Below are 22,594 nucleotides of genomic sequence, written 5' to 3' on the forward strand. Positions count from 1 at the left end.
AAGCCAAGAGAACACCTGGAAAGCAGAGTTCTTAACTTTTTCAAACGGCGGAAGCTTTTGGCAGTCTGGTGAAACATATGGACCCTTCTCAAAATATTTTGAATGCATAAGAAACATACCTACAAATTCAAAGGAAGCCAATTATATTAAAACAAAATATTTTTAGAAGTGTGATATAGTAATATATATGCTTTATATTAACGTATTAAATAACAAGATCTAATGGCAGGCCTAATCACCACCATAATTTTGAGGCAGTAGATGAGCATAAATCATATTTCAAGATATTTGCGACAACTGTCATAAAATAGGAAAACAGCTATGATTTCTGTTAACGACAAGGTCACAGGTACCACTAATACTGCTTTGGCTTGTTGTCTCCACCCGGAATTGAAGGTAATGCTAATTTTCATTAGACCTTGGCAAATAAAGGCATATTACTTTTCCTGATCAAAGTGCATGAGTTTCCTGATCTGTGGACCACAGATTAAAAAACGATACCCTACAAAACAGACGGTCAAGAAAAACAAAAAACAAACACCGATACCCTAAAGAAATCATCCTTCCCACCCTCCACACTTCCACATAGGAATGTGACTCTGCCTTCACCCCTTGTCTCCGTCTCTCTCTTCCCTTCCCCCACTTGCTCCCAGCACTCTCTCTGACTGTTCACAGATGTCTAATGTCCCTGTGACACAAAGAACAAGAGGTTCTGAATGACATTTGGAAGAGAGGTACACACATCTTGTCTTTCCTCAGAGAACAAAGAGAAAGTTATGAGGTATGTTGCGGATGTGATAAGATGATGAAAAGGAGCCCAGGATGGGGGATCATTCATGCCCAAGAGGGAAAACACATTATAAACAGAAAACATCTGTATCAGCTTAGAAAAAACTGTTTCCCTGAGTTGATGAATTTTGCTTAAATCAGTCCTAGAAAACATCTTCAATCCAGCTCCTTATTTCATCTGTCTGTAAAGTGGTGGAGGGAAAATAGTAGCTACCTCCTACGGTTTTATGAGTATTAAATAGTTAATACACATAATGGATGTAAAATAGTACCTGACACAGGCTAAACACTCAATTTTAATAATTATTGTTGTTGTTGTTGTTGTTTTATATTTAGCCTCTTGCAAACCAGGTCATTCCATGAAAATTTCTGGTATGATTATTTGTATTAATGCAAATGAGTAGCGATAAGGGGTTAACCCTGAACACTTGTTTTTCATTTAAATTCTTCAAAATTAGAATGCTCTACTACTCCAGTTACATTTTCATTCCTCTAGTGGGGGAAAAACCTCAGCGCCTCTTTAAAAGGATTGTAAACTCAGAAAAATATTCTGGCTACTCATATTACAAAGAGCTAATGTCCATAATCCTGTATCTAAAGACTTTCTACAAATCAATAAAGGCCAGCAATCCTCACGCCCTGCTAGGGAGAATGTAAACTAGTACAGCCACTTGGGAAGACTGATATACTCGAAGACAATTGGAGATATGAATACTCGAACCCAGCAGTCCCACCACTGGATATATATTATAAGGAAATACAGAATTTTATGTGTTGGAATTACTGTATAAGAACATCCATAGCAGCACTGTTCCTCAGTGCCCCAGACTAGAAACATCCCAAATGTCTACAAACAGATAACTTAACCATAAAATGGTTAAGTCGTGGTATATATGCGCAATGCAAATTAATAAATTATGATTATGTCGTAGTCAACAACACGAATAAATTCTTACAAAGGTAATATTGAACACACACAAAATAGCAAGATACAAACAATATATATAGTGTGAGTCCATTTATATGAAGTTCAAAAGCAGGCAAGACCAAACTATATTGTTGAAGGATGCATATGCAGGTGATAAAATTCTAAGGAAAAGGAAGTGAATACAATAAAAGCCCGGAGGGCCAGTAGGGGGCAGAGGGAATTTTGTCTGGGAGTGGGGGTTGTTCTCAGGGGCTGGCAATGTTCTACTTTTTGATCAGGTAATAGGGTGAACATGTACTTGCTCTAAAACTATTTGTTAAAAGGTACTAAAAAAGTTTTATATATTTTTTCTGTATGTATGCTACATTTCGCAGTGAAAGTATTTTTAAAAATAACATCTCTTTAGAAAAATGGACAAAACGGGGCGCCTGGGTGGCTCAGTCCATTAAGTGACCAGCTCTTAGTTTCAGCTCAGGTCATGATCTCACCGGTTGTCCGACTGAGCCCCGTGAGAGTCTCTGTGCTGGTGGCGTGGAGCCTGCTTGGGATTCTCTCTCTGCCTCTCTCTCTGTCCCTTCCTTGCTCGTGCGCGCACGCTTTCTCTCTCGAAATAAATCGATAAACTTTTTAAAAAAGAGAAAGAAAAACAAACAAAAGATATGACAGAAATTTCACAAAAAGGAAAATAGTAATGACTCTGAAACTACTTTAGTTCACCTTCTCTAAAAGACCTGCATTTAAAACTCCACTATTTTCATCTAACAGGTCATGAAGATAAACAACATTTGCTAATGCATTGTGTTGACAGTGGAGGAGGAAATAGCTATTTCATATATCACTGGAGAAAATATAAGTTGTTCCAACATCTACAGAGGGCAATTAGGCAATAGACATCAAAATGATAAATGCAAACACTCTTTAATTCAGAAATCCTCTCTCTAGAAATGTATTTATTTATTACCCCAATAGTTATTGAGCACCTATGATGTAACAGGCACTGTTTTATGCTCTAGAATTTAACTTGCTGATATATTCTCCGAAAAGTTTGGAAATATGGGGCTGTTTATTTCATTCTTACCATGGAGTGGTTTATGAGGAGGAAGGTTTGAATCTTAACCTAGAATATATATAATTACAATTATATCAGATCACATTAAATAAAAAGAAACAAAGCATAACAAGTATTTTCCCTACCTCCAAATTTTCAGATAATCTGTATAAACGCAGTTATCTGTTGGTTTGTTTTTAATTGTTTGTAATAACAATAGATGAGGAAAATAAAAGCTAAGCGCACATCATTACAGGACTGGTTCAATAAATTATGATTTGAAGGCGTCATTGGCCTGTGACCCTGTGCAAGCACACACACACATTCTGCTGATACCATTTTGAAACTCAACAATTTTACTTTTGAACCTGGGTTTTGTACGGGAAGTATGATGGGGCAATGAAGCAAACGTATGAGTGGAGGTGACAGGCACAATTAGGTGTCACCATTCTTTGCTACCCCATTCACAAATAGCATTGGTGATGGCCCATGAACACAGAATTCTGGTGGGTCCGTGATACACAGGAGCTCAGCAAAACTCAAAGTGAGTGCAAGGTAAGTGTGTTACATGGATGACTGAAGAGATGGGCCCTGAGAAGCCATGCTTTCCATTCAAACTAGAACTTGCTTCAAACGCAGAAAGAAGACAGTGGTATTCTAAGAAACACGAAAAATCAAGGACACACATCCTATCTTTTCTTACTGGTGTTACTTCTCTGTATAAGCCCATCACTCTTGCTAAAAGGATGCAGAAGGAGAAGGCAGCCAAGTCAGTGTTCCTTACCCTTTCCATCCTTGGTTCCTCATCAGTAAGTGAAAAGCAACATGTTGGTAGAATGTGTGTGTATCAAAAAGTGAAATCAAGGGGCGCCTGGGTGGCGCAGTCGGTTAAGCGTCCGACTTCAGCCAGGTCACGATCTCGCGGTCTGTGAGTTCGAGCCCCGAGTCAGGCTCTGGGCTGATGGCTCGGAGCCTGGAGCCTGTTTCCGATTCTGTGTCTCCCTCTCTCTCTGCCCCTCCCCCGTTCATGCTCTGTCTCTCTCTGTCCCAAAAATAAATAAAAAACGTTGAAAAAAAAATTAAAAAAAAAAGTGAAATCAAAACATTTGAGTTACTTTATTCAGAGTCCTCACTGTCCTGGTAAGAACAAAATGCACATCTAAGTAAAAGTTACAAAATATAAATTGTATAATTTCAGTGTCTCAACATAGGAGTTAAATGACTTTAAAACTGGAAGACTGGCATCACACAATATAAAGACGGATGGTGTAATTCATACTAATGATTTAAATTTTTAATTTTTCTTTAGTTAGATGACATAGCAAATGAAAAACACCATGACAAATCAAGACAGAGACCATGAAAGAAAAGAAAAGGCTTTATATTTTAGTACCTTTAATGGTAACTCTTTCCTGCTTTTTGAATAAAGGGATCCACATTTTCATTTTACATTGGGTTCCTCAAATTAGGTAGCTGGTCCTGTCCATTGCTTACTAATTTTGTGACATTGGGCAAGTTACTTAAATGGTCAGTACCTCAGGTACCATTTCTGGATAATAATCATACCTATCTTATAGCATTGTTGAGAGGATTAAATATGCTAATTGAAGACAATTAGAATAGTGTTTAGCTTCTACATAAATATTAAATGTTATTGTTATTGCTGTCTTTCTATTATCAAATATACAACGGAATAGCATTCAGCCATTTGAAAAAGGAAGTCTACCTACATGCCCTGATAGAGCATTATCTCTGAAATATATTAAGTGAGAAAACAAAAAAGGTATATAAACAATGTTTATGATGTGATTCCATTTGTGGAAGGAAGGAGAGGAAAAAATGTCTTTACATATGTACTTGTATACACTTAAAACATGTTCCTGGAGAGGCACCTGGGTGGCTCAGTTGGTTAAGCGTCTGACTTCGGTTCAGGTCATGATCTCACAGTTGGTGAGTTTGAGCCCCACATCTGGTTCTGTGCTGACAGCTCGGAGCCTGGAGCCTGCTTCAGATTCTGTGTCTCCTTGCGCTCTGTCTCTGTCTCTCTCTCAAAAATAAATAAACATTAATGATAATAAAAAAAAAAGAAAGCATCTTTTAAAAAATAAAAAAAATTAAACATGTTCCTGGAAGGATACACAATTAAGTAACAGTGGTTGCTTCCAAGGAGAGAAGAACAAGTAGCTGGAAGATGAGGAAATAGGAGAATTTTTCTCTCCTTAGACTTTTTTTTAGTGTTTATTTATTTTTGGGAGAAAGAGAGACACAGCACAAGCAGGAAGGGGCAGAGAGAGATGGAGACATAATCAGAAGTAGGCTCCAAGCTCTGAGCTGTCAGCACAGACCCCGACGCGGGGCTCGAACTCACAAACCATGAGATCCTGACCTGAGCCAAGATCAAGAGTAAGACGCTTAGCCAACTGAGTCACCCAGGCACCCCCAAGAACAGGAGTTTAAATTCTAATCCACGTTATCTAAAATAAACTTGGACTTTCCATCCTTTTTTTTTAAATATGAAATTTATTGTCAAATTGGTTTCCATACAACACCCAGTGCTCATCCCAATAGGTGCCCTCCTCAATACCCATCACCCACCCTCCCCTCCCTCCCACCCCCCATCAACCCTCAGATTGTTCTCAGTTTTTGAGAGTCTCTTATGGTTTGTCTTCCTCCCTCTCTAAATTTTTTTTCCTTCCCCTCCCCCATGGTCTTCTGTTACGTTTCTCAGGATCCACATAAGAGTGAAACCATATGGTATCTGTCTTTCTCTGTATGGCTTATTTCATTTAGCATCACACTCTCCAGTTCCATCCACGTTGCTACAAAAGGCCATATTTCATTCTTTCTCGTTGCCACGTAGTATTCCATTGTGTATATAAACCACAATTTTTTTATCCATTCATCAGTTGATGGACATTTAGGCTCTCTCCATAATTTGGCTATTGTTGAAAGTGCCGCTATAAACATTGGGGTACAATTGCCCCTATGCATCAGCACCCCTGCATCCCTTGGGTAAATTCTTAGCAGTGCTATTGCTGGGTCATAGGGTAGATCTAGTTTTAATTTTCTGAGGAACCTCCACACTGCTTTCCAGAGCGGCTGCACCAGTTTGCATTCCCACCAACAGTGCAAGGGGGTTCCCGTTTCTCACATCTGCTCCAGCATCTATAGTCTCCTGATTTGCTCATTTTAGCCACTCTGACTGGCGTGAGGTGGTATCTGAGTGTGGCTTTGATCTTATACATATAGAGAAAATCTTTGTGACTAGGAGGAGCAGGCGAGGTTAAGGAGCCCGTGCTAGTCCCAGATTGGCTCGTTTGGCACTAGACTGGGATAACTTCCCCTGCGAGGTACTGTGCTGGAGGAGCTACAGTGAGTGGGAAAATCGAATTCCATCCTTACCAAGTAATTACACTACTCTGTGTTGAGAATTAAGGTAACAGAGGGTCTGGTGACCATGGGTGCCTATCTTAGGGGTGCATATCTTAGGGGAGCAAGCAAATTCTGTCCCCAAGTCTTATTACTCCAACAATTGCCCTTAGATCTTATGACATAATAATAATGGCTCATGTTTTCTGGTCAAAGATGACACGTCTGAACCATTATCAAAAGACCTGTTCCTTGGGGCACCTGGGTGACTCAGTGGGCTCAGTGTCTGACTCTTGGTTTCAGTTCAGGTCATGATGTCATGGTTCATCAGTTTGAGTCCCATGTCCAGCTCTGTGCTGATGGCATGGAGTCTGCTTAGGACTCTGTCTTTCCCTCCCTCTGCCCCTGCCCCCACCTCCTGTGTGCGCTCTCTCTCTCTCTCTCAAAATAAATAAACTTAAAAGAATGTGTATATATATATATATAATACATAATAATATATATATATTATATATATATAATAACACCTGTTCCTCAATATATATATTATATAATATTATTTATAATATTATAATATATATTATAATTATATTATATAATAATATATATTATATATTGTATATATATTATATAATATATAATATTATAATATATTATATAATATTATAAATATATATTATATAATAATATATATAATAACACCTGTTCCTCAAGTTTGGTGGATCCATTCACCTGCATCTGGGGGCCTCACTGTGATCAGTCAGTCTGTCAACGTCAGGAGCCAGGATGTAAATCGGGGCCATGTAACTCGGGGCCATGTAACTCACTAACAGTTATGTTTTAAAGCAGTGCTTTTACCATGTAGGATCTGAGGCAAATATTTTTTTTAAATAATCTCTACACCCAACATGGGGCTCAAACCTACAACCCCAACATCAAGACCTGCATGCTCTACTGAGTGAGCCAGCCAGGTGCCCCTGAAGCAAATATTTATTTATTTTATTATTTTTTTTTTTTAATTTTTTTTTTCAACGTTTTTTATTTATTTTTGGGACAGAGAGAGACAGAGCATGAACGGGGGAGGGGCAGAGAGAGAGGGAGACACAGAATCGGAAACAGGCTCCAGGCTCCGAGCCATCAGCCCAGAGCCTGACGCGGGGCTCGAACTCACAGACTGCGAGATCGTGACCTGGCTGAAGTCGGACGCTTAACCGACTGCGCCACCCAGGCGCCCCTGAAGCAAATATTTAATAACTATGTCTCAGTTTTCCAATACTAATACCCACCTCCTAGGGTTGTTGTGAAGATTAACACAGATAAAGTCTCGTGCCTACTAGGTGCTCAACGCAGGCTGACTGATGCTGCTGGCATTCAGACATTAGGACTCTGGCCGTCTGGATTAAAATATAAGACATGAGATCCTGAGTTGAACATACTGCCCCCGTGTCCATTCATTTGTACTGATTTTCCTTGACAATATCATTTTGTCATTGCCTTTTATTTGTCATTTCCTCTTATTCCCCCTGTCAACTTAGTTAAGTGATCACTTGGCAATGCTGTTCAGCAGGGCTGGAGTACAATGCAAGTAGATAGAATATACATTGATTCTATTTATTCCTAAGTGATAGCACAGGTCACTGGGTTCTGCCTCATGAGTCCCAGTAGCTGACTGCTGCCTGCTTTCAGCAATTAGGTTTTCTGTCCATCTCAACCTCAGTAGCCATTACAGACATCATTATTGAGGACCAGCTATGTGACAGGCACTGCCGGGGCCCAATGCAGTAATAAGACGGGGCCCTTGCCTTCAAAGTTTGCACAGGGGTGGGGAAAACAGGCAAGAATAGGCAAAGCCCCTGGAATGGGCTAAGGGCTGAGATAAAGGGCACTGTGGGGACGAGGTGGGAGAGGGGAAATTACGGGGGCAATGAGAGACAGCACCTGCTTTCCAGAAATCGGTAGTTCAGCATGGCGGAAGCATGGCGTTCGAAAAAGGAAACCAGAAGACATCAATTTGGAGTCGTGGTTCTCAAACTTGAATGTGCATAAAACCACCCGTGTGAAAACAGACTCCTGGGCTTCATCCCTGGAGATTCTGACTTAGTTGGTTGGAGGGAGGCTACCAGCAAGGGCTGCTGGTCTGAGGGTCGTCCTCTGAGGAGCACTGATCTAAAGAGGGGTAAGGTCAATTGCACAGAACTACAATATTGTGCACAGAGGTGTGTGCTTCACCCTAAGCAGGGGAGGGAGGAGCGCCTCTGAGGAGTGTAAGCCTGCAAGAGACACAGGGTCACAGTTACCTTTTAGGAAAATCACTCTCACTCTGCGATATGAAAAACTCGAGAGAAAGCAAGACTGGAGTCAGGGAGCGCAGTTGGGGGCTGCTGCGAAAAACCCTGGAGAAATCGCAAGGAACTGAAATAAGACATTGTCAGTTATCCCTTGCCCTGGGTCGCCGCGGCTAATACACTTGCCCTTAAATGTTTTTGACTCGTGTCCCCGGGGTAGCTGCCTCCACTTTGGGAGAGTTGGGAGGAGTAAAGGCGAGCCATTCCGCTCCCTGCGGCACTAGGAACCTGTGCAGGGAATGCAAGCCGTGTCTTTCAGGCAAGCACTGCTGAGCCAGGCAGCGGAAGATGGGGCCAAAAAGCTAAAACACCATGAAATTCTCTTACCAAGATCCAGATTTTTTTTTTTTTTTCCTCAACTGATCCGTTGGGCCTGGTTGCTGGAAACTGCTGACCCGTCTTCAATTCCGGTCAAGTTGACCACTTTTGCCCGTTTATTCACTGCTTTGACGGAGGGATGGACTTTTGGGGTTTGCTGCTGTGCCATTTTCACCAGAGTCCTCCATGAAGTTTCGTAGTTTCCAGTGTACAAGTCTCGCACTCCTTTGGCTAAAGTCATTCCTATGATTCTCTGTTGTTGTTTCCTGCTGCTATTGTAAGTGGAATTGCTTTCTTAATTTCATTTTCAGATGTTTTTCATTGTTCGTTGCTAGTGTGTAGGAATACAATTGATTTTCGTGTGTTGATCTGTTATCCTACAGCCTCGCCAAACTCACTGGTTAATTCCAACAGTTTGGGGGATTTTTTGGCAAATGAGATCATGTTCTCTGCAAGTAAAAATGATTTTACTCTTTTTCCTTCCATTTCGGATACCTTTTCTTTCTCTCTCACGATGATTGCTCTGACCAGAAGCTGCAGTGGAATGCTGGATAGAAGTGGCAAGAGTGGGCAACTTTGTGTTGTTCCTGGTCTTAGGAGAAAAACTTTTTTTTTTTTTTAATGTTTATTCATTTTTCAGAGACAGAGACAGAACGCAAGCGAGGGAGGCGCAGAGAGAGAGAGAGAGAGGGAGACACAGAATCCAAAGCAGGCTCCAGGCTCTGAGCTGTCAGCATGGAGCTCGACATGGGGCTTGAATCCACAAACCATGAGATCATGACCTGAGCCGAAGTCAGATGCTTAACCGACTGAGCCACCCAGGCGCCCCTTAGGAGCAAAACTCTTAGTCTTTCACCCTTAAGCATGTTGTCAGCTGTGGGGTTTTCATAGGTACCCTTTAACGAGTTGAGGAAATTTCCTTCTAGTCCAAATATGTTGAGTGTATGTGCTCTTATTTTGTGCATTTATCTATATTTTTTTAAGGTTTGTTTGTTTTTTTTTAATCCGTTTTGAGAGAAAGAGAGAGCCAGTGAGCCGGGGAGGGGCAGAGAGAGGGAGAGACAGAATCCCAAGTAGTCTTTGTGCCATCAGCCAGGAGCCTGATGCAGGGCTTGAACTCATGAAGCCCAATATCATGACCTGAGCCGAGATCAAGAGTCCAACGCCAAACCAACTGAGCCACCCAGCTGCCCCTATTTTGTGCATTTAAAATGTTACTTGAGGGGCGCCTGGGTGGCTCAGTCGGTTAAGCGGCCGACTTTGGCTCAGGTCGTGATCTCGTGGTCTGTGGGTTCGAGCCCCGTGTCGGGCTCTGTGCTGACAGCTCAGAGCCTGGAGCCTGTTTTGGATTCTGTGTCTCCCTCTCTCTGACCCTCCCCCGTTCATGCTCTGTCTCTCTCTGTCCCAAAAATAAATAAACGTTAAAAAAAATTAAAAAAAAATAAAATAAATGTTACTTGAAGAAGGGATTCAACGGCCTGATGAGATTGTCAAAACGCTCCGTTGCACAATTATTGTTAACGGCCTCTGCTCTACAGCAGTATCTTCTGGGGGTGAGTGGCAACTGCGATCAGGCCTGAGCTTCCCTAGTTTGTCACAGGCTCTACCATCTCCTATAACAGCTTTAATACCCAGGCGCTATGGCCTGAATTGTGTCCCTTCAAAATTCGCCTGTTGGAGCCCTCCCCCTCAATGGGACTGTTTTGGGAAACAGGATCTTTTTGGAAATAGCACAGTTCAATGAGATCAGATAGGTACGTTCCCGATCTGATAGGACTGGTGTTTCTATGAGAAGAGGCAAGTGGGATCCCTCTCTCTCCTGCCATGCCAGGATACAACAGGAAGGTGGCCACGTGCAAGCCAGAAAGAGAGTCCTCACCAGAAACCAAGCCCTGCCCATATCTTGGTTTTGGATTTTCCAGCCTCCAGAACTGCAAGAAAATTAATTTTTGGTGTTTAAGCCCTCCAGCCTATGGTATATTGTTATGGTGGTGGAGCCAGCTAAGCCCGGGATCTGCATCACTCAATTTCTGGCAACATTCTAGTTTGTGACCACCCTCTCTCAGCCCCTGGTTTAAATGATTGTGAAGCCAAGACTAGTTTGGAAAAAAGAAAATCAAAATGGGTTTGTGTGTGTGTGTGTTTTGTTTAGTTCTTAATTTTTTTTAATGTTTGTTTATTTTTGAGAGAGGGGGAGAGAGACCACGAGTGGGGGAAAGGCAGAGAGAGAGGGAGACAGAAAATATAAAACCGGTTCCACGCTGTCAGCACAAAGTCCGATGCAGGGCTCGAACCCATGAACTCTGAGATCGTGGCCTGAGCTGAAACTGGATGCTCAACTGACTGAGCCGCTCAGGTGCCCCTTTGTTTTTATGTTCTAAATGTTTATTTCTTTTGAGAGAGAGAGAGAGAGAGAGAGAGAGAGAGAGAGAGAGAGGAGAAAGAGAATTCCAAGCAGGCCCTGCGTTGTCAGCACAGACCCCAATGCGGGGCTCGATCTCACCAACCATGAGATGAGGAGCCGAAATCAAGTCGGTCGCTCAACCGACTGAACCACCCAGGCACCCCCTCAAAATGGGTTAAAAAAAAATGAATAGGGTCTTGCCTCCAGGAAGAACTAGCTGATGGAGGAAATAGGAGTAAGGAAGTAAGCAAGCTGGGGGTGGGGGGGGGGAAGTTAAGTTTATGGGTCAGAGAGTTGAATCCTGGGAACCAGAGTGTGAGAGATGGAGTAGGTCCTCAGCCAGGGAAGCCCCCTTGCATGATCGTGGGTGGAAGTCTATGGATTTGAAGATCATTAAGAACTGAAGAGGCTGAGGAAAGGTGAGGCATGGACGTGAACCCCCCCCCCCCCACAGGATGATGGAAAGGAAGATACAAAGATGCCCAAACATAACTCACAATGAAGGGGGGCCTGGAAGGTTGGCAGCTGAAGGAGTCAAGGCAGGCAGCAGGGTCTCATAGCTGGATGATATGAACCTCAAAAGGAAGACATACCCTCCTTTCCACAGGATTCTTGCCATGCACACAAACCTCATAATCCAATAAGCCTCTTCTCTGGAGACAGTGTCCTGTAACCAAGTAGAACTTCTGTTTCGTTCTTTTTTGTGTGTTTATACATATTTGCTAATCACAAGGTCTTGATCTAACTGTATGTTTTCTCATTCCTTTGATTGTTCTTTAACTTGCATGGAAGGGAAGGGAAGGGAAGGGAAGGGAAGGGAAGGGAAGGGAAGGGAAGGGAAGGGAAGGGAAGGGAAGGGAGGAAGGATATGAGGCAGGGAATAAAATGTGGCTTCTTACCATTGTGACAATCAAATACCCCATATATTTTAAAAAAGATTTTATTGGGGCGCCTGGGTGGCTCAGTCGGTTGAGCGTCCGACTTCGGCTCAGGTCGTGATCTCGCTGTTTGTGGGTTCGAGCCCCGCGTCGGGCTCTGTGCTGACAGCTCAGAGCCTGGAGCCTGCTTCGGATTCTGTGTCTCCCTCTCTCTCTGACCCTCCCCTGTTCATGCTCTGTCTCTCTCTGTCTCAAAAGTAAATAAACGTTAAAAAAAAATTAAAAAAAAAAAAGATTTTATTTTTAAGCAATCTCCACACCCAACGTGGGACTCAAACTCATGACCCCGAGGTCAAGAGTCGTGCGCTCTACCAACTGAACCAGCCAGGTGCCCTCAAATACCCCGTATTTTTTAACGGTCTATGTTTTAGGTATCTAGTGCTTTATTTAAAAGCACGTATTATGTAATATGTCCTAAAGATTTGGTTTGCATGTATGGTTATTATTTTATAATATCTCCTAAGTGATCCACTAGGGTGGATACTATATTTTTGAAATTTGGATGAGAAACTCCGGAGTTCCAGGGGTTCCTGGGTGGCTCAGTTGGGTATCTGGCTTCAGCTCGGGTCGTGATCTCACTGTTCCTGAGCTTGAGCCGTGTCCGGCTCTGTGATGATAGCTCAGAGCCTGGAGCCTGTTTCAGATTTTGTGTCTCCCTCTCTGCCTCTGCCCCTCCCCCACTACTCACACTCTGTCTCTCTCTCTCTCAAAAATAAACAAACAACAAACATTTTTTTTTAATTTAAAAAAAAAAAAGAAAGGAACTCCGGAGTTCCCAAAGGTCAGTCTTTTGTGTCTCCCTCATTCTAAAATTTCTATCACTATTCAGTAGCTAGGGGAGCGTAGGCCAGTCTGAGAAACAGGAAAGGTTTTAGTAGGTTATGATTTTTATTTCCCTCCAGGGTATTGTCTTTTTTAAAAAAACATTCATTTAAAATATAACACATATACAGAAAAATATTATATGTACAGTTGAACAAATATTGATAGAGCAAACAACTGTCTAACCAACATCAATATTAACACCAGAAAGGCTGTTGGATTGTCTTCTGGGTCACAACACTCTCCCTACTCCTGAGATGACTATTCTCCCGACTTGTATAGTAAGTATTTTTCTTGCTTTTTAAAAAGACTTGTATATGGGGTGCCTGGGTGACTCAGGTGGTTAAGCGTCCGACTTTGGCTCAGGTCATGATCCCCCAGTTTGTGGGTTCGAGCCCCCGTCGGGCCCTGTGCTGACAGCTCAGAGCCTGGAGACTGCTTCGGATTCTGTGTCTCCCTCTCTCTCTGCCCCTCCCGCACTCGCACTCTGTCTCTATCTCTCAAAAATGAATAAACGTTAAAAAAAAATAAAAAAAAAAAGACTTGTATCAACGTATATGCATCCCTAAACATAGTTTAGTTTTTTTCTCTTTTAAAATAGCTATATAAATAGACTTCTAATATGTGTATCATTTTGACAGTTTATCTTGAAATATTTATCAGGAAGTTGAAAACTCATACAAAGAATCCCCATCTGTTCTCTATTGAGATTCTTCAAATGTTAACATTTTACAACATTTACTGTATATTTTTCTTTCTCTCTCTCTCTGTGCGTACACATGCACGCAAAGATTTTTTTCAGAATTGTTTGAGAATAAATTGCAGACATAATGTCCCTTTGCCCCTAAATACTTGTGTTTTCTAACAATAAGTCTATTGCCTTCTATTGTTTTTTAGTTATCAAAATAAAAAAATTAACATTGACACTATTACTTAATCTATGAACCTTTTTCGAATTTTGCTAATTGCTCACTTATGTGCTGTGTCGGAAAAGAACATTAAAAAAATTCTGGACCGGGATCTGATCCAGTGTCATCCACTGCATTTACTCGTCCATTAGTCTCCTTTCATCTGGACACTTCTTTAGTCTGTGTTGGTCTTTCATAACTTTGAAACTTGCGAAGATTACAGGTTCCTTATGCATAATGTCCCCATTATGAGTGTCTCGGGTGCCTGGCTGGCTCAGTCAGAAGAGCATGCAACTCTTGATCTCAGGGGTGGGGAGTTTGAGCCTTACGTTGGGTGTAGAGATTACTTAAAAATAAAATCTTTTTTTTTTTTTTTTTTAAATGAGTCTGTCTTGTATTTCCTCATACTTAGATTCACGTTATGCATTTTGGGTGGGAATATCGTATCCAGAAGTGATGCCACGTACTTCTCCATGCGTCCTATCAGGAAGCACGTACCAGCTCCTTCTCCCATTACAGAGATGAATTTTGATCATGTGGTTAAAGGCAGTATCTGCCAAGATTCTCCACCATAAAGTTATTAAATTTCTTCTTATCTTACAAGAGAGAGAGAGCATGTGCATGTAAGCAAGAGGGGGAGGGGCAGAGAGAGAGGGAGATAATCCCAAGCAGGTTCTGAGCTGTCAGTGCAGAGCCTAACATGGGGCTCGAACCCGTGAACCGAGAGATGATGACTTGAGCCAAAACCAAGAGTCGGTCACTTAACTGATTGAGCCATCCATGTGTCCCTAAAGGTTATTAATTTTGAAGGGAAAAATAATAAGCATCTGGTGGTGAGGTGCTTTGAGACTCTGTATGTATCTGGTTTCTCATTCGAATTTCTGCTTATTAGTTTTAGCATTCAGCAATCATTCTGGCCCAAACAATTATTAGTATGGTTGTTGCCAAATAGCGACATGTATTGTTTTCTTTTGTCAATTCTTTTTTTTTTTTTCAAATGTTTATTCATTTATTTTTGAGAAAAAGGGCAGGGGGAGAGAGGGAGGGGAAGGGGTGGAGAAAGAGGGAGAGAGAGAATCCCAAGCAGGCTCCACACTGTCAGCGTAGAGCCCAATGAACCCATGAGGGCTTGAACCCATGAACCGTGAGATCATGACGTGAGCCGAAATTGAAATCAAGAGTCACACTCAGCCAGTGCCGCTCTTTTTACAATTCTTTAAAGAATATTGTGTTCAATTTACGTTTAGTTGACACATAATGTTACATCAGTTTCAGGTGTACAACATAGTGATTCAACAAGTTTATACATTATGCTGTGCTCACCACACGTGTAGCTACCATCTGTCCGCATACAACTGCTAGTACAGTATCATTGACGATATTCCTTACGCTGTGCCTTTCATCCCTGTGACTTGTTCAGTCCATAACTGGAAGCCTGCATCTCCCACTCCCTTTCACTCATGATTCTTGCCTCATTCAATCATTACTGTCATTATTACAGGACGAGACTAGCACATGCTTCATATTTACCAGGCATCGCCACCAGTGGGTCAGAAGGCAGGGCATCGAGCCACGAGGATTATCCTCAAACCTTAACGTCGAATGAAATTTGCCCCATTGGGTTTTGGACTTGCTTGGGGCCATTCATTCTTTTCTTTTCTTCCTATTTCTCCCTCTCGGAGTGAGAACATCTATCTCTTATTCCTCTCTTATTTTCATTGCATTTTGGAAGCACATAACTTGTTTGGTTTAACAGATTCATGACTGGAGAGGAATTCACCTCAGGATGAACTGTAGTCTCCATATCTGATTTAGATAATATTTAGATGAGACTTTGGATTTTAGACTTTTGAGTTGATACGGAAATAAGCTAAGACTTTGAGCTGTTGGGATGCCTTTTCATGTATTTTGCATGTCAGAAGGGCATGAATTTTGGGGGCCAGAAGAAGAATGCAATGGTGGAATGCTTGTGTCCTCCCCAAATTCATAGGTTGAAATCCTAACCCCCCAATGTGATGGTTTTAGGAGACTGGGCCCTGGAAGGGAATTAGGTCAGGAAGGTGGAGACCTCATGAATGGGATTAGTGCCATTATAAAAGAAGTCCCAGAGGGCTCTCTCACTCCTTTAGCCATTTGAGGACATAGTTAGACAACCACCATATATGAATGAAGAAGCAAGCCCTCATCAGACACCGAATCTCTTGGCACCTTGATCTTGAACTTCACAGCCTCCAGAACTGTGAGAATGTTGTCTGAACCATCTGGTCTCCAGTGTTTTTGTTACAGTAGCCTAAGCACCCTCCTTTTCTTCTCTCCTTCTTTTCCTTTTTCCCTCTCTTCCTTCTTCTTCTTTTTTTTAATGTTTATTTAGTTTTGACAGAGAGAGAGGGAGAGAGAGCGAAAGAGCATGAGCGGGAGAGGTGCAGAGGGAGAGGGAGACACGATCTGAAGTGAGCTCCCCACTGACAGCAGAGAGCCCGATGCAGGGCTCAAACTCACAAACTGTGAGATTATGGCCTGAGCTGAAGTCAGATGCTTAACCTACTGAGCCACCCAGGCACCCCCTTTCTTTTTTCTTCTCTTTTCTTTCTCTTTCTCCCTCCCTCCCTCTCTTTCTTTCCTTTCTCTTTTTCTTTCTTTCTTTCTTTCTTTCTTTCTTTCTTTCTTTCTTTCTTTCCTTTTCTTCTTTCTCTCTTAATTATTGGCATGGGCTCATGAATTCTTATTTTTCTCCGAATGGCTTATAATTCGTTTATTCATTTCAATTGTATTTATTTGGGGATCAAATGTCTCAGGCTTGGCCAGTGGGAGCTCCTTCAAGTTGGTTCCTGCATCCTTGTGATAAAACTCCATCATTTTGTTTGTTTTATTTTTTTTTTAGCTCTTTCTTACTTGCTGGCTTAGCAAGATGTGTACTTTTCCTGTCCTAACTCTAGAATCAGCCATTTCTCTGAGTTCTTTTCAGTATGAGACCAAGATTTGACACTAAGTGTGCTCATTGCTACTAGGATATCTTTGCCTCTTGGCCCTTTCAGTGGACAGAGGTGAATATATATGCATGTAAATACCCATACCTACAACCCCACACATGATATACATATACATGTGCATATACACATACATATACATATTTTAGAAACCGTGAGTTTAAAACAATATTTTTGATTCCAATTAACCCCCACAGGGTTGTTTCTTGCTTTCTTCCTCTCCAGATTTACACATACCTTCTTCCCCAGTGAGAACTCTGATCCCTAATGATATCAATGTGTTCATTCATTTGTTCAATCCTGTAATGTATTTAAACAAGTTTCCCAGTTGCTTGACCCATACTACGAAAGCACATCCACTAAAGAGTTCAAAATTTGTTTGTACCTTTTCCCTCTGTCCCTACCCTCACACCCCTCCCTACCCAAGGCCTGAGCATATACAGCCAAATACTGTGTTCACGAGTTACTTTTTCTTCCTAGTGCCCCTCTCCCCTCCCTGTCTCAGGATAGTCACGGTATTCATTTGAAATGTAATTAGGCTCATTTGTTTATTTCAATCTTAGTTCTCCCCTTCCATTCTTGTTTTTCGAATGTGTAAAATTATTATGTCTCAAAGGTGAAAATATTACAAAAAGTATAGTCAAAGAGGTGGCACTCTCCCCGAATCCCTTCCACGACACTCCTCCTCACCCCTCATTGGTAACCAACTTCACTATTTTCCGGTTTGTCCTTTCAAGTGTTTCCTTTTGTGAAGACAAGCAGATAGATGCATATGTTTATTTCCCTTTTTTTTCTTACATAAAAAGTAACTCGATCTTTTGCCCTTTGCTTTCACTTAATAACATCTAAAAGTCATTCCATAACAGTTCATAGAGATCTTTCTCATTTTTTTTAGAACCCGTTTAATGCAAAGAAACTAGATCTTTGTAGTCATGTCTCTCTGATGACTAAGTTTTGGGTTGTAAGGCAGTTGAAAGGAGACGCCAAATGGCTCCGTTTCATAGTTGCATATGAAAATTCAAACGCAGAGTGACGAAGGTGTGGGTACTGGCCGAATACCGCGGGCAGGTGGCATTGCTACAGGTGACCTCATTCTCCCAAACAAGCAGCTTCCTTGGTGAAGTTTCAAACACGCCAAAGCAGTCTGCCCTCCATTTACGCGGTAGTTGGCATTCCTGGAAAATTCGGTGAGTGTGGAAACTCTCCGAGCGGTTTCTGCAGCTTCGGGAGCGGAGAGAGCCGGAAAGGCAGCTTCCTCCATCATTCTTTTCGTATAGCTGCATAGTATTCCACCGTGTGTACCGGTTCATCCAACCAGTCTGCTGTGCTTGGGCATTTAGAGAGTTCCCAATATTTTGCAATCACAAACAACCCTGTGATGACTAAAATCATGAACATGTTTTGTTTTTGTTTTTGTTTTTTGAGGTGTAGCTTCACAGTAAGTTCCTAGAAGTGGGGTCGCCGGGTTGAAGAGATGTAGATGAACTTTTGTTGTCGACTGCCCATTGCCTCTTCTTTTTTTTTTTTTTCACATAAAAGTTCTTAGTTTATTAATCCTCTCATGAAAAATCTGCACAAACGCCAGATAGTCCCTGAAGCATCTTTACTCCTTCTGTTGTCCAATCTCCAGCTCACTTTTTGCCATCACCAACATTAGCTTTTGCAGTTCCCCTGACTTTCTTCATTCGGTTCTTGCGTTCCTTCCGCTGTTTTCTCGACGTCTTTTTCTTCTCATACAAGCCATGTCGTGCAAGTCTATGTTTGGGTTCATTTTTCTTTGCATAATCCAAGGAATCATAAATCATGCCAAAGCCAGTTGTCTTGCCACCTCCAAAATGGGTTCTGAATCCAAATACAAAGATGACATCTGGTGTGGTCTTGTACATTTTGGCTAGTTTTTCCCGAATTTCTGTCTTAGGTACTGTTGCCTTTCCGGGGTGAAGAACATCGATGACCATCTGTTTCCGCTGAAGTAGTCGGTTGGTCATGAACTTCCTGGTCCGGATAGTTACTGTGTCATTCATGATGGCGGTCGAGCTTTAGGCAGCCAGGGAGGAAAAAAGACCATTGCCTCTTCTTGAGAGTTTTCATTTTGCATTCTCGTCACCAATGTAGGAGAGCACGTTTTCCCACAGCTCGGCCGATGAAGTTTATTGCCAAGTTCTGAATTTTTGCCCAACTGTTGGATGAGAAATTGTACCTCAATGTAGATTGTGAAGTTTAAACATTTCTTTATTTGAGTATAGCAGACACACACAGGATTCCGGTAGTTTCAGGTCTACAACATAGCGATTTGACAGCTCAGTGTAGGCATTTTTTTTTTTTAAAGTAAACGCTGCACCCAATGTGGGGCTCGAACTCACGACCCCAGGATCAAGTCGCATGCTCCACGGACTGAGTCAGCCAGGAGCCTCTCAACATAGTTTTAATTTGCATTTCTCTTATTGAGTGAAAGCAAACAACTTTACACGGTTAACAGCCATTTTTAAATCTTTTGGGGAAGTGTCTGTTCATGTCCTCTTTCAAATGTTTTTATACATTAGTAGTATTATCCCTTTATTGGTGATATATGAGCAGATATTTCTTCCCAGTTGTCATTTGTACTTTTTTTTGGTCATGCAAAACGGCTTTAGCGTAGTCAGATTCATCATTCTTGTCATTTGTTTTCTTTTCTGATTTAGGATGCCTTTTCACTTTCTCAGATGCTTTTATTTCTAATTTTTATTTTTTAAAGTTTGAGAGAGAGAGAGAGAGAGAGAGAGAGAGAGAGAGTGTGTGTGTGTGTTAGCATGCATGGGGGAGGGGCAGAGAAAGAGGGAGAGAGAATCCCAAACAGGTTCTATGCTGACAGGGGCTTGAACCATGAACCGAGATCATGACCTGAGCTGAATCCAGAGTTGGTTGCTGAACTGATGGAGCCATCCAGGCACCCCTCTCAGATGCTTTGAACTTTTTACATTTTTTAAATGTTTATTTATCTTTGGGAGACAGAGAAACAGAGCGCAAGCAGGGGAGGGGCAGAGAGAGACAGAATCTGAAGTAGGCTCTAGGCTCTGAGCTGTCAGCACATAGCCCGAGGTGGGGCTTGAACTCATGAACCCCAAGATCATGACCTGAGCCAAAGTCAGACACTCAATGAACTGAGCCACTCAGGCGCCCCCAGATGCTTTTAAAAGGATATGTCTTTTCTTTAGCTTTGTGGTTGTTTGCTGGGGAGACTTTTCACCAGCAGAAAGGCTTTAACAGATTATTTTTATTTTTTTTTAATGTTTATTTTTGAGAGAGAGAGAGAGACAGAGCACGAGCAGGGGAGGAGCAGAGAGAGAGGGAGACACAGAATCCGAAACAGGCTCCAGGTCCTGAGCTGTCAGCACAGAGCCCGACGCGGGGCTCGAACTCACCAACTGCGATATCATGCCCTGAGCTGGAGCGGGACGCTCAACCGACTGAGCCACCCAGGCGCCCCAGATTATTTTTATTTTTTGAGAGAGAGCAAGCGCATGGGAGGTGGAGAGAGGGACAGAGGGAGAGAGAGAGAGAGGGAGAGAAACAGAAAGAATCCTAAGCAGGCTCCACGCTCAGCGTAGAGCCCAATACATGGCTCAATCCCATGATGGTGCAATCACGACCGGAGTCGAAATTAAGAGCCAGATGCTCAACCGACTGAGCCACCCAGGCGCCCCCAGAAAGGTTCTAATTTACATATTCAGACTTCTTGCAACAGTTTTGTAGGACATGGATGGCTGTACCCGATTCCAAACAATTTCATGGACAGAATTCTTAGTTTCAGAGCCCTTATCTGTCAGTTGCACATTTCGTGTAGTTTTAAGAATTTTGCAAGAAAGGTTGATAGGCCTTGTTTCTCTGTCAGTCTTACATTTCCCCTTCTTTCACTGCCTGTTCACTACTGATTTCCCCCCCTCCCCGAAACACGGCCTCTATCATGCTGCTGCTCCTGACCCCACACATTTTCAAACCTTTCCCTAAAGCGAGGACTGTGATCTACTAAGGGCCAAACTGTGGTGTTTTGCGGTTTCCTTTTTCCCCTGTAGATTCCGTGTGCTTCCTCTAAGTCCACTACTCCCTCTGCTCTGTGGGGTGATTTAACCTCCTTCCTCACGTTACGGGAACAGCAGGATCCCGTACTGGAACTTCCCCTGCTACTTACAGGAAACTTGAAGTTATAGTCTTCTGGTAATGAAGGCATGAACCCTGTGTAGTTTTTATTTGTTTTACTTGATTTGAGTTGTTTTGGCAGAGCGAGGGGCAGATTTGTAATCAGCCTACTGCCGATCGCTTTCCAATTCGAGAAGCCTCAACATGTTTGACAGATACATTTCAGGACCTAGTCAGGACGAAAACCATTGAAACTAGCAATAGAAAGTTATCTTAATTGAGTACCAGTGGTCACAAATGGTAGTTGAAGTGGGAGTTGAGTGTTAGGATTGGCAATGAGATCAGCAAAGGGCTAATATTAGCATAATGGTGGCTTTGAGATTTTTATCATGGAGTTGGAAGTCTGAAAAAATTAAGAAGCATTTTCTTGAAATTGGGAACAAGACAGTGAGTGCTTGCTATTATGGCTGCTACTGCTCAAAAGAATGTTGGTGATCCTGGCTATAGCAGTTAAATAGAAAAAAGAAATGAGGTAGGTTGTAAAAGGATTAAAGAGGAATTAACATCATTATTTGAAAATAGTATAATCTTAAATAGAAACCCCACAAACTCTTAGATGAGAAAATTCCGTAAGTTGAATACAAGATCAGTGGTCAAAAAGCAGTAATTCCTTTGCAGCAGTGTGGCAGGGGCTCTTGGCTGTTGAACCAACAACCATTCCCCCTTCTTTGCTAACAAAATCTGTTTGTGTACAAACCCGGGAGATAAATCATGATTTATCTAAACCAGTCAAGGCAAATCCATTCCTTTTTACCAGATTCTAAATTTACCAGCATCCCCTGTAGCCAGGGATGATTTTGTGACCCCAGTCCTGGCCCAATAACATGTAAGCGGAAATCTGCCATGTTGTTCCTGGGAGTTTCCACTTTTTGCAAATGTTCTGGCTTCTTGAAGCTTTAGTTTTCTCTTGTATCAAGCAGATAATATGTGCCTTACCTTTCAGGATTGTAAAGATGAAGTGAGATTATTCTCACTTCAAAGTGATCCATAAATGCTAAATTAAAAGCAAGTAAATGCTAGTGTTATTCAAGATATTAAAATGATTATGGGCACAGATGTAGCATTGGTATAAATGCTACAAACTGGCAATAAGTTTGAAGAGTGCCATTATATACAAAGAAACCCTTTCACCCAACCAAGTCTTATTATTAATATACAAAGAAATCCCTTCACCCAACCAAGTCTTATTATTAAAAAAACTAAGAACTGGGGCAGTTGGGTGACTCAGTTGAGCATCTGACTCTTCACTTCGGCTCAGCTCATGATTTCATGGTTTGCGAGTTCGAGCCCTGCATGGGGCTCTGCGCTGACGGCCTGGAGCCTGCTTGGGATTTTCTCTCTCCTTCACTCTCTGCCCCACCCTTGCTTTCTCTCTCTCTCAAAATAAATACACTTAAAAAAACTAAAACAAAGCAAAACTAAGAACTGGTGAATTTTTCTTCTTGTGCAGCACCTGGTCCAGTGATTTAACTCACAAAACATTGTGAAGAATCTAGCACCACAGAAAACATGCCATTTGAGTGATTTATAGATGGTTATGCTAATACAGCTCTAGATCAGGG

The 22,594-nt window shown here is 41.9% G+C and overlaps 1 protein-coding gene across 1 annotated transcript; it reads right to left on the bottom strand.

The window, feature by feature from the left end:
* Positions 1-18,475: 18,475 nt before the first annotated feature.
* On the bottom strand, positions 18,476-18,934 carry LOC102968879 (40S ribosomal protein S24-like). The gene has a single exon (XM_042966461.1). It carries the CDS (start codon positions 18,878-18,880, stop codon positions 18,488-18,490), a length of 393 nt encoding a protein of 130 aa, XP_042822395.1. The 5' UTR covers positions 18,881-18,934; the 3' UTR covers positions 18,476-18,487.
* Positions 18,935-22,594: the final 3,660 nt, after the last annotated feature.

Source organism: Panthera tigris, chromosome E1 (genome assembly GCF_018350195.1).
Source record: "Panthera tigris isolate Pti1 chromosome E1, P.tigris_Pti1_mat1.1, whole genome shotgun sequence".
Taxonomy (NCBI): Eukaryota; Metazoa; Chordata; class Mammalia; order Carnivora; family Felidae; genus Panthera; species Panthera tigris.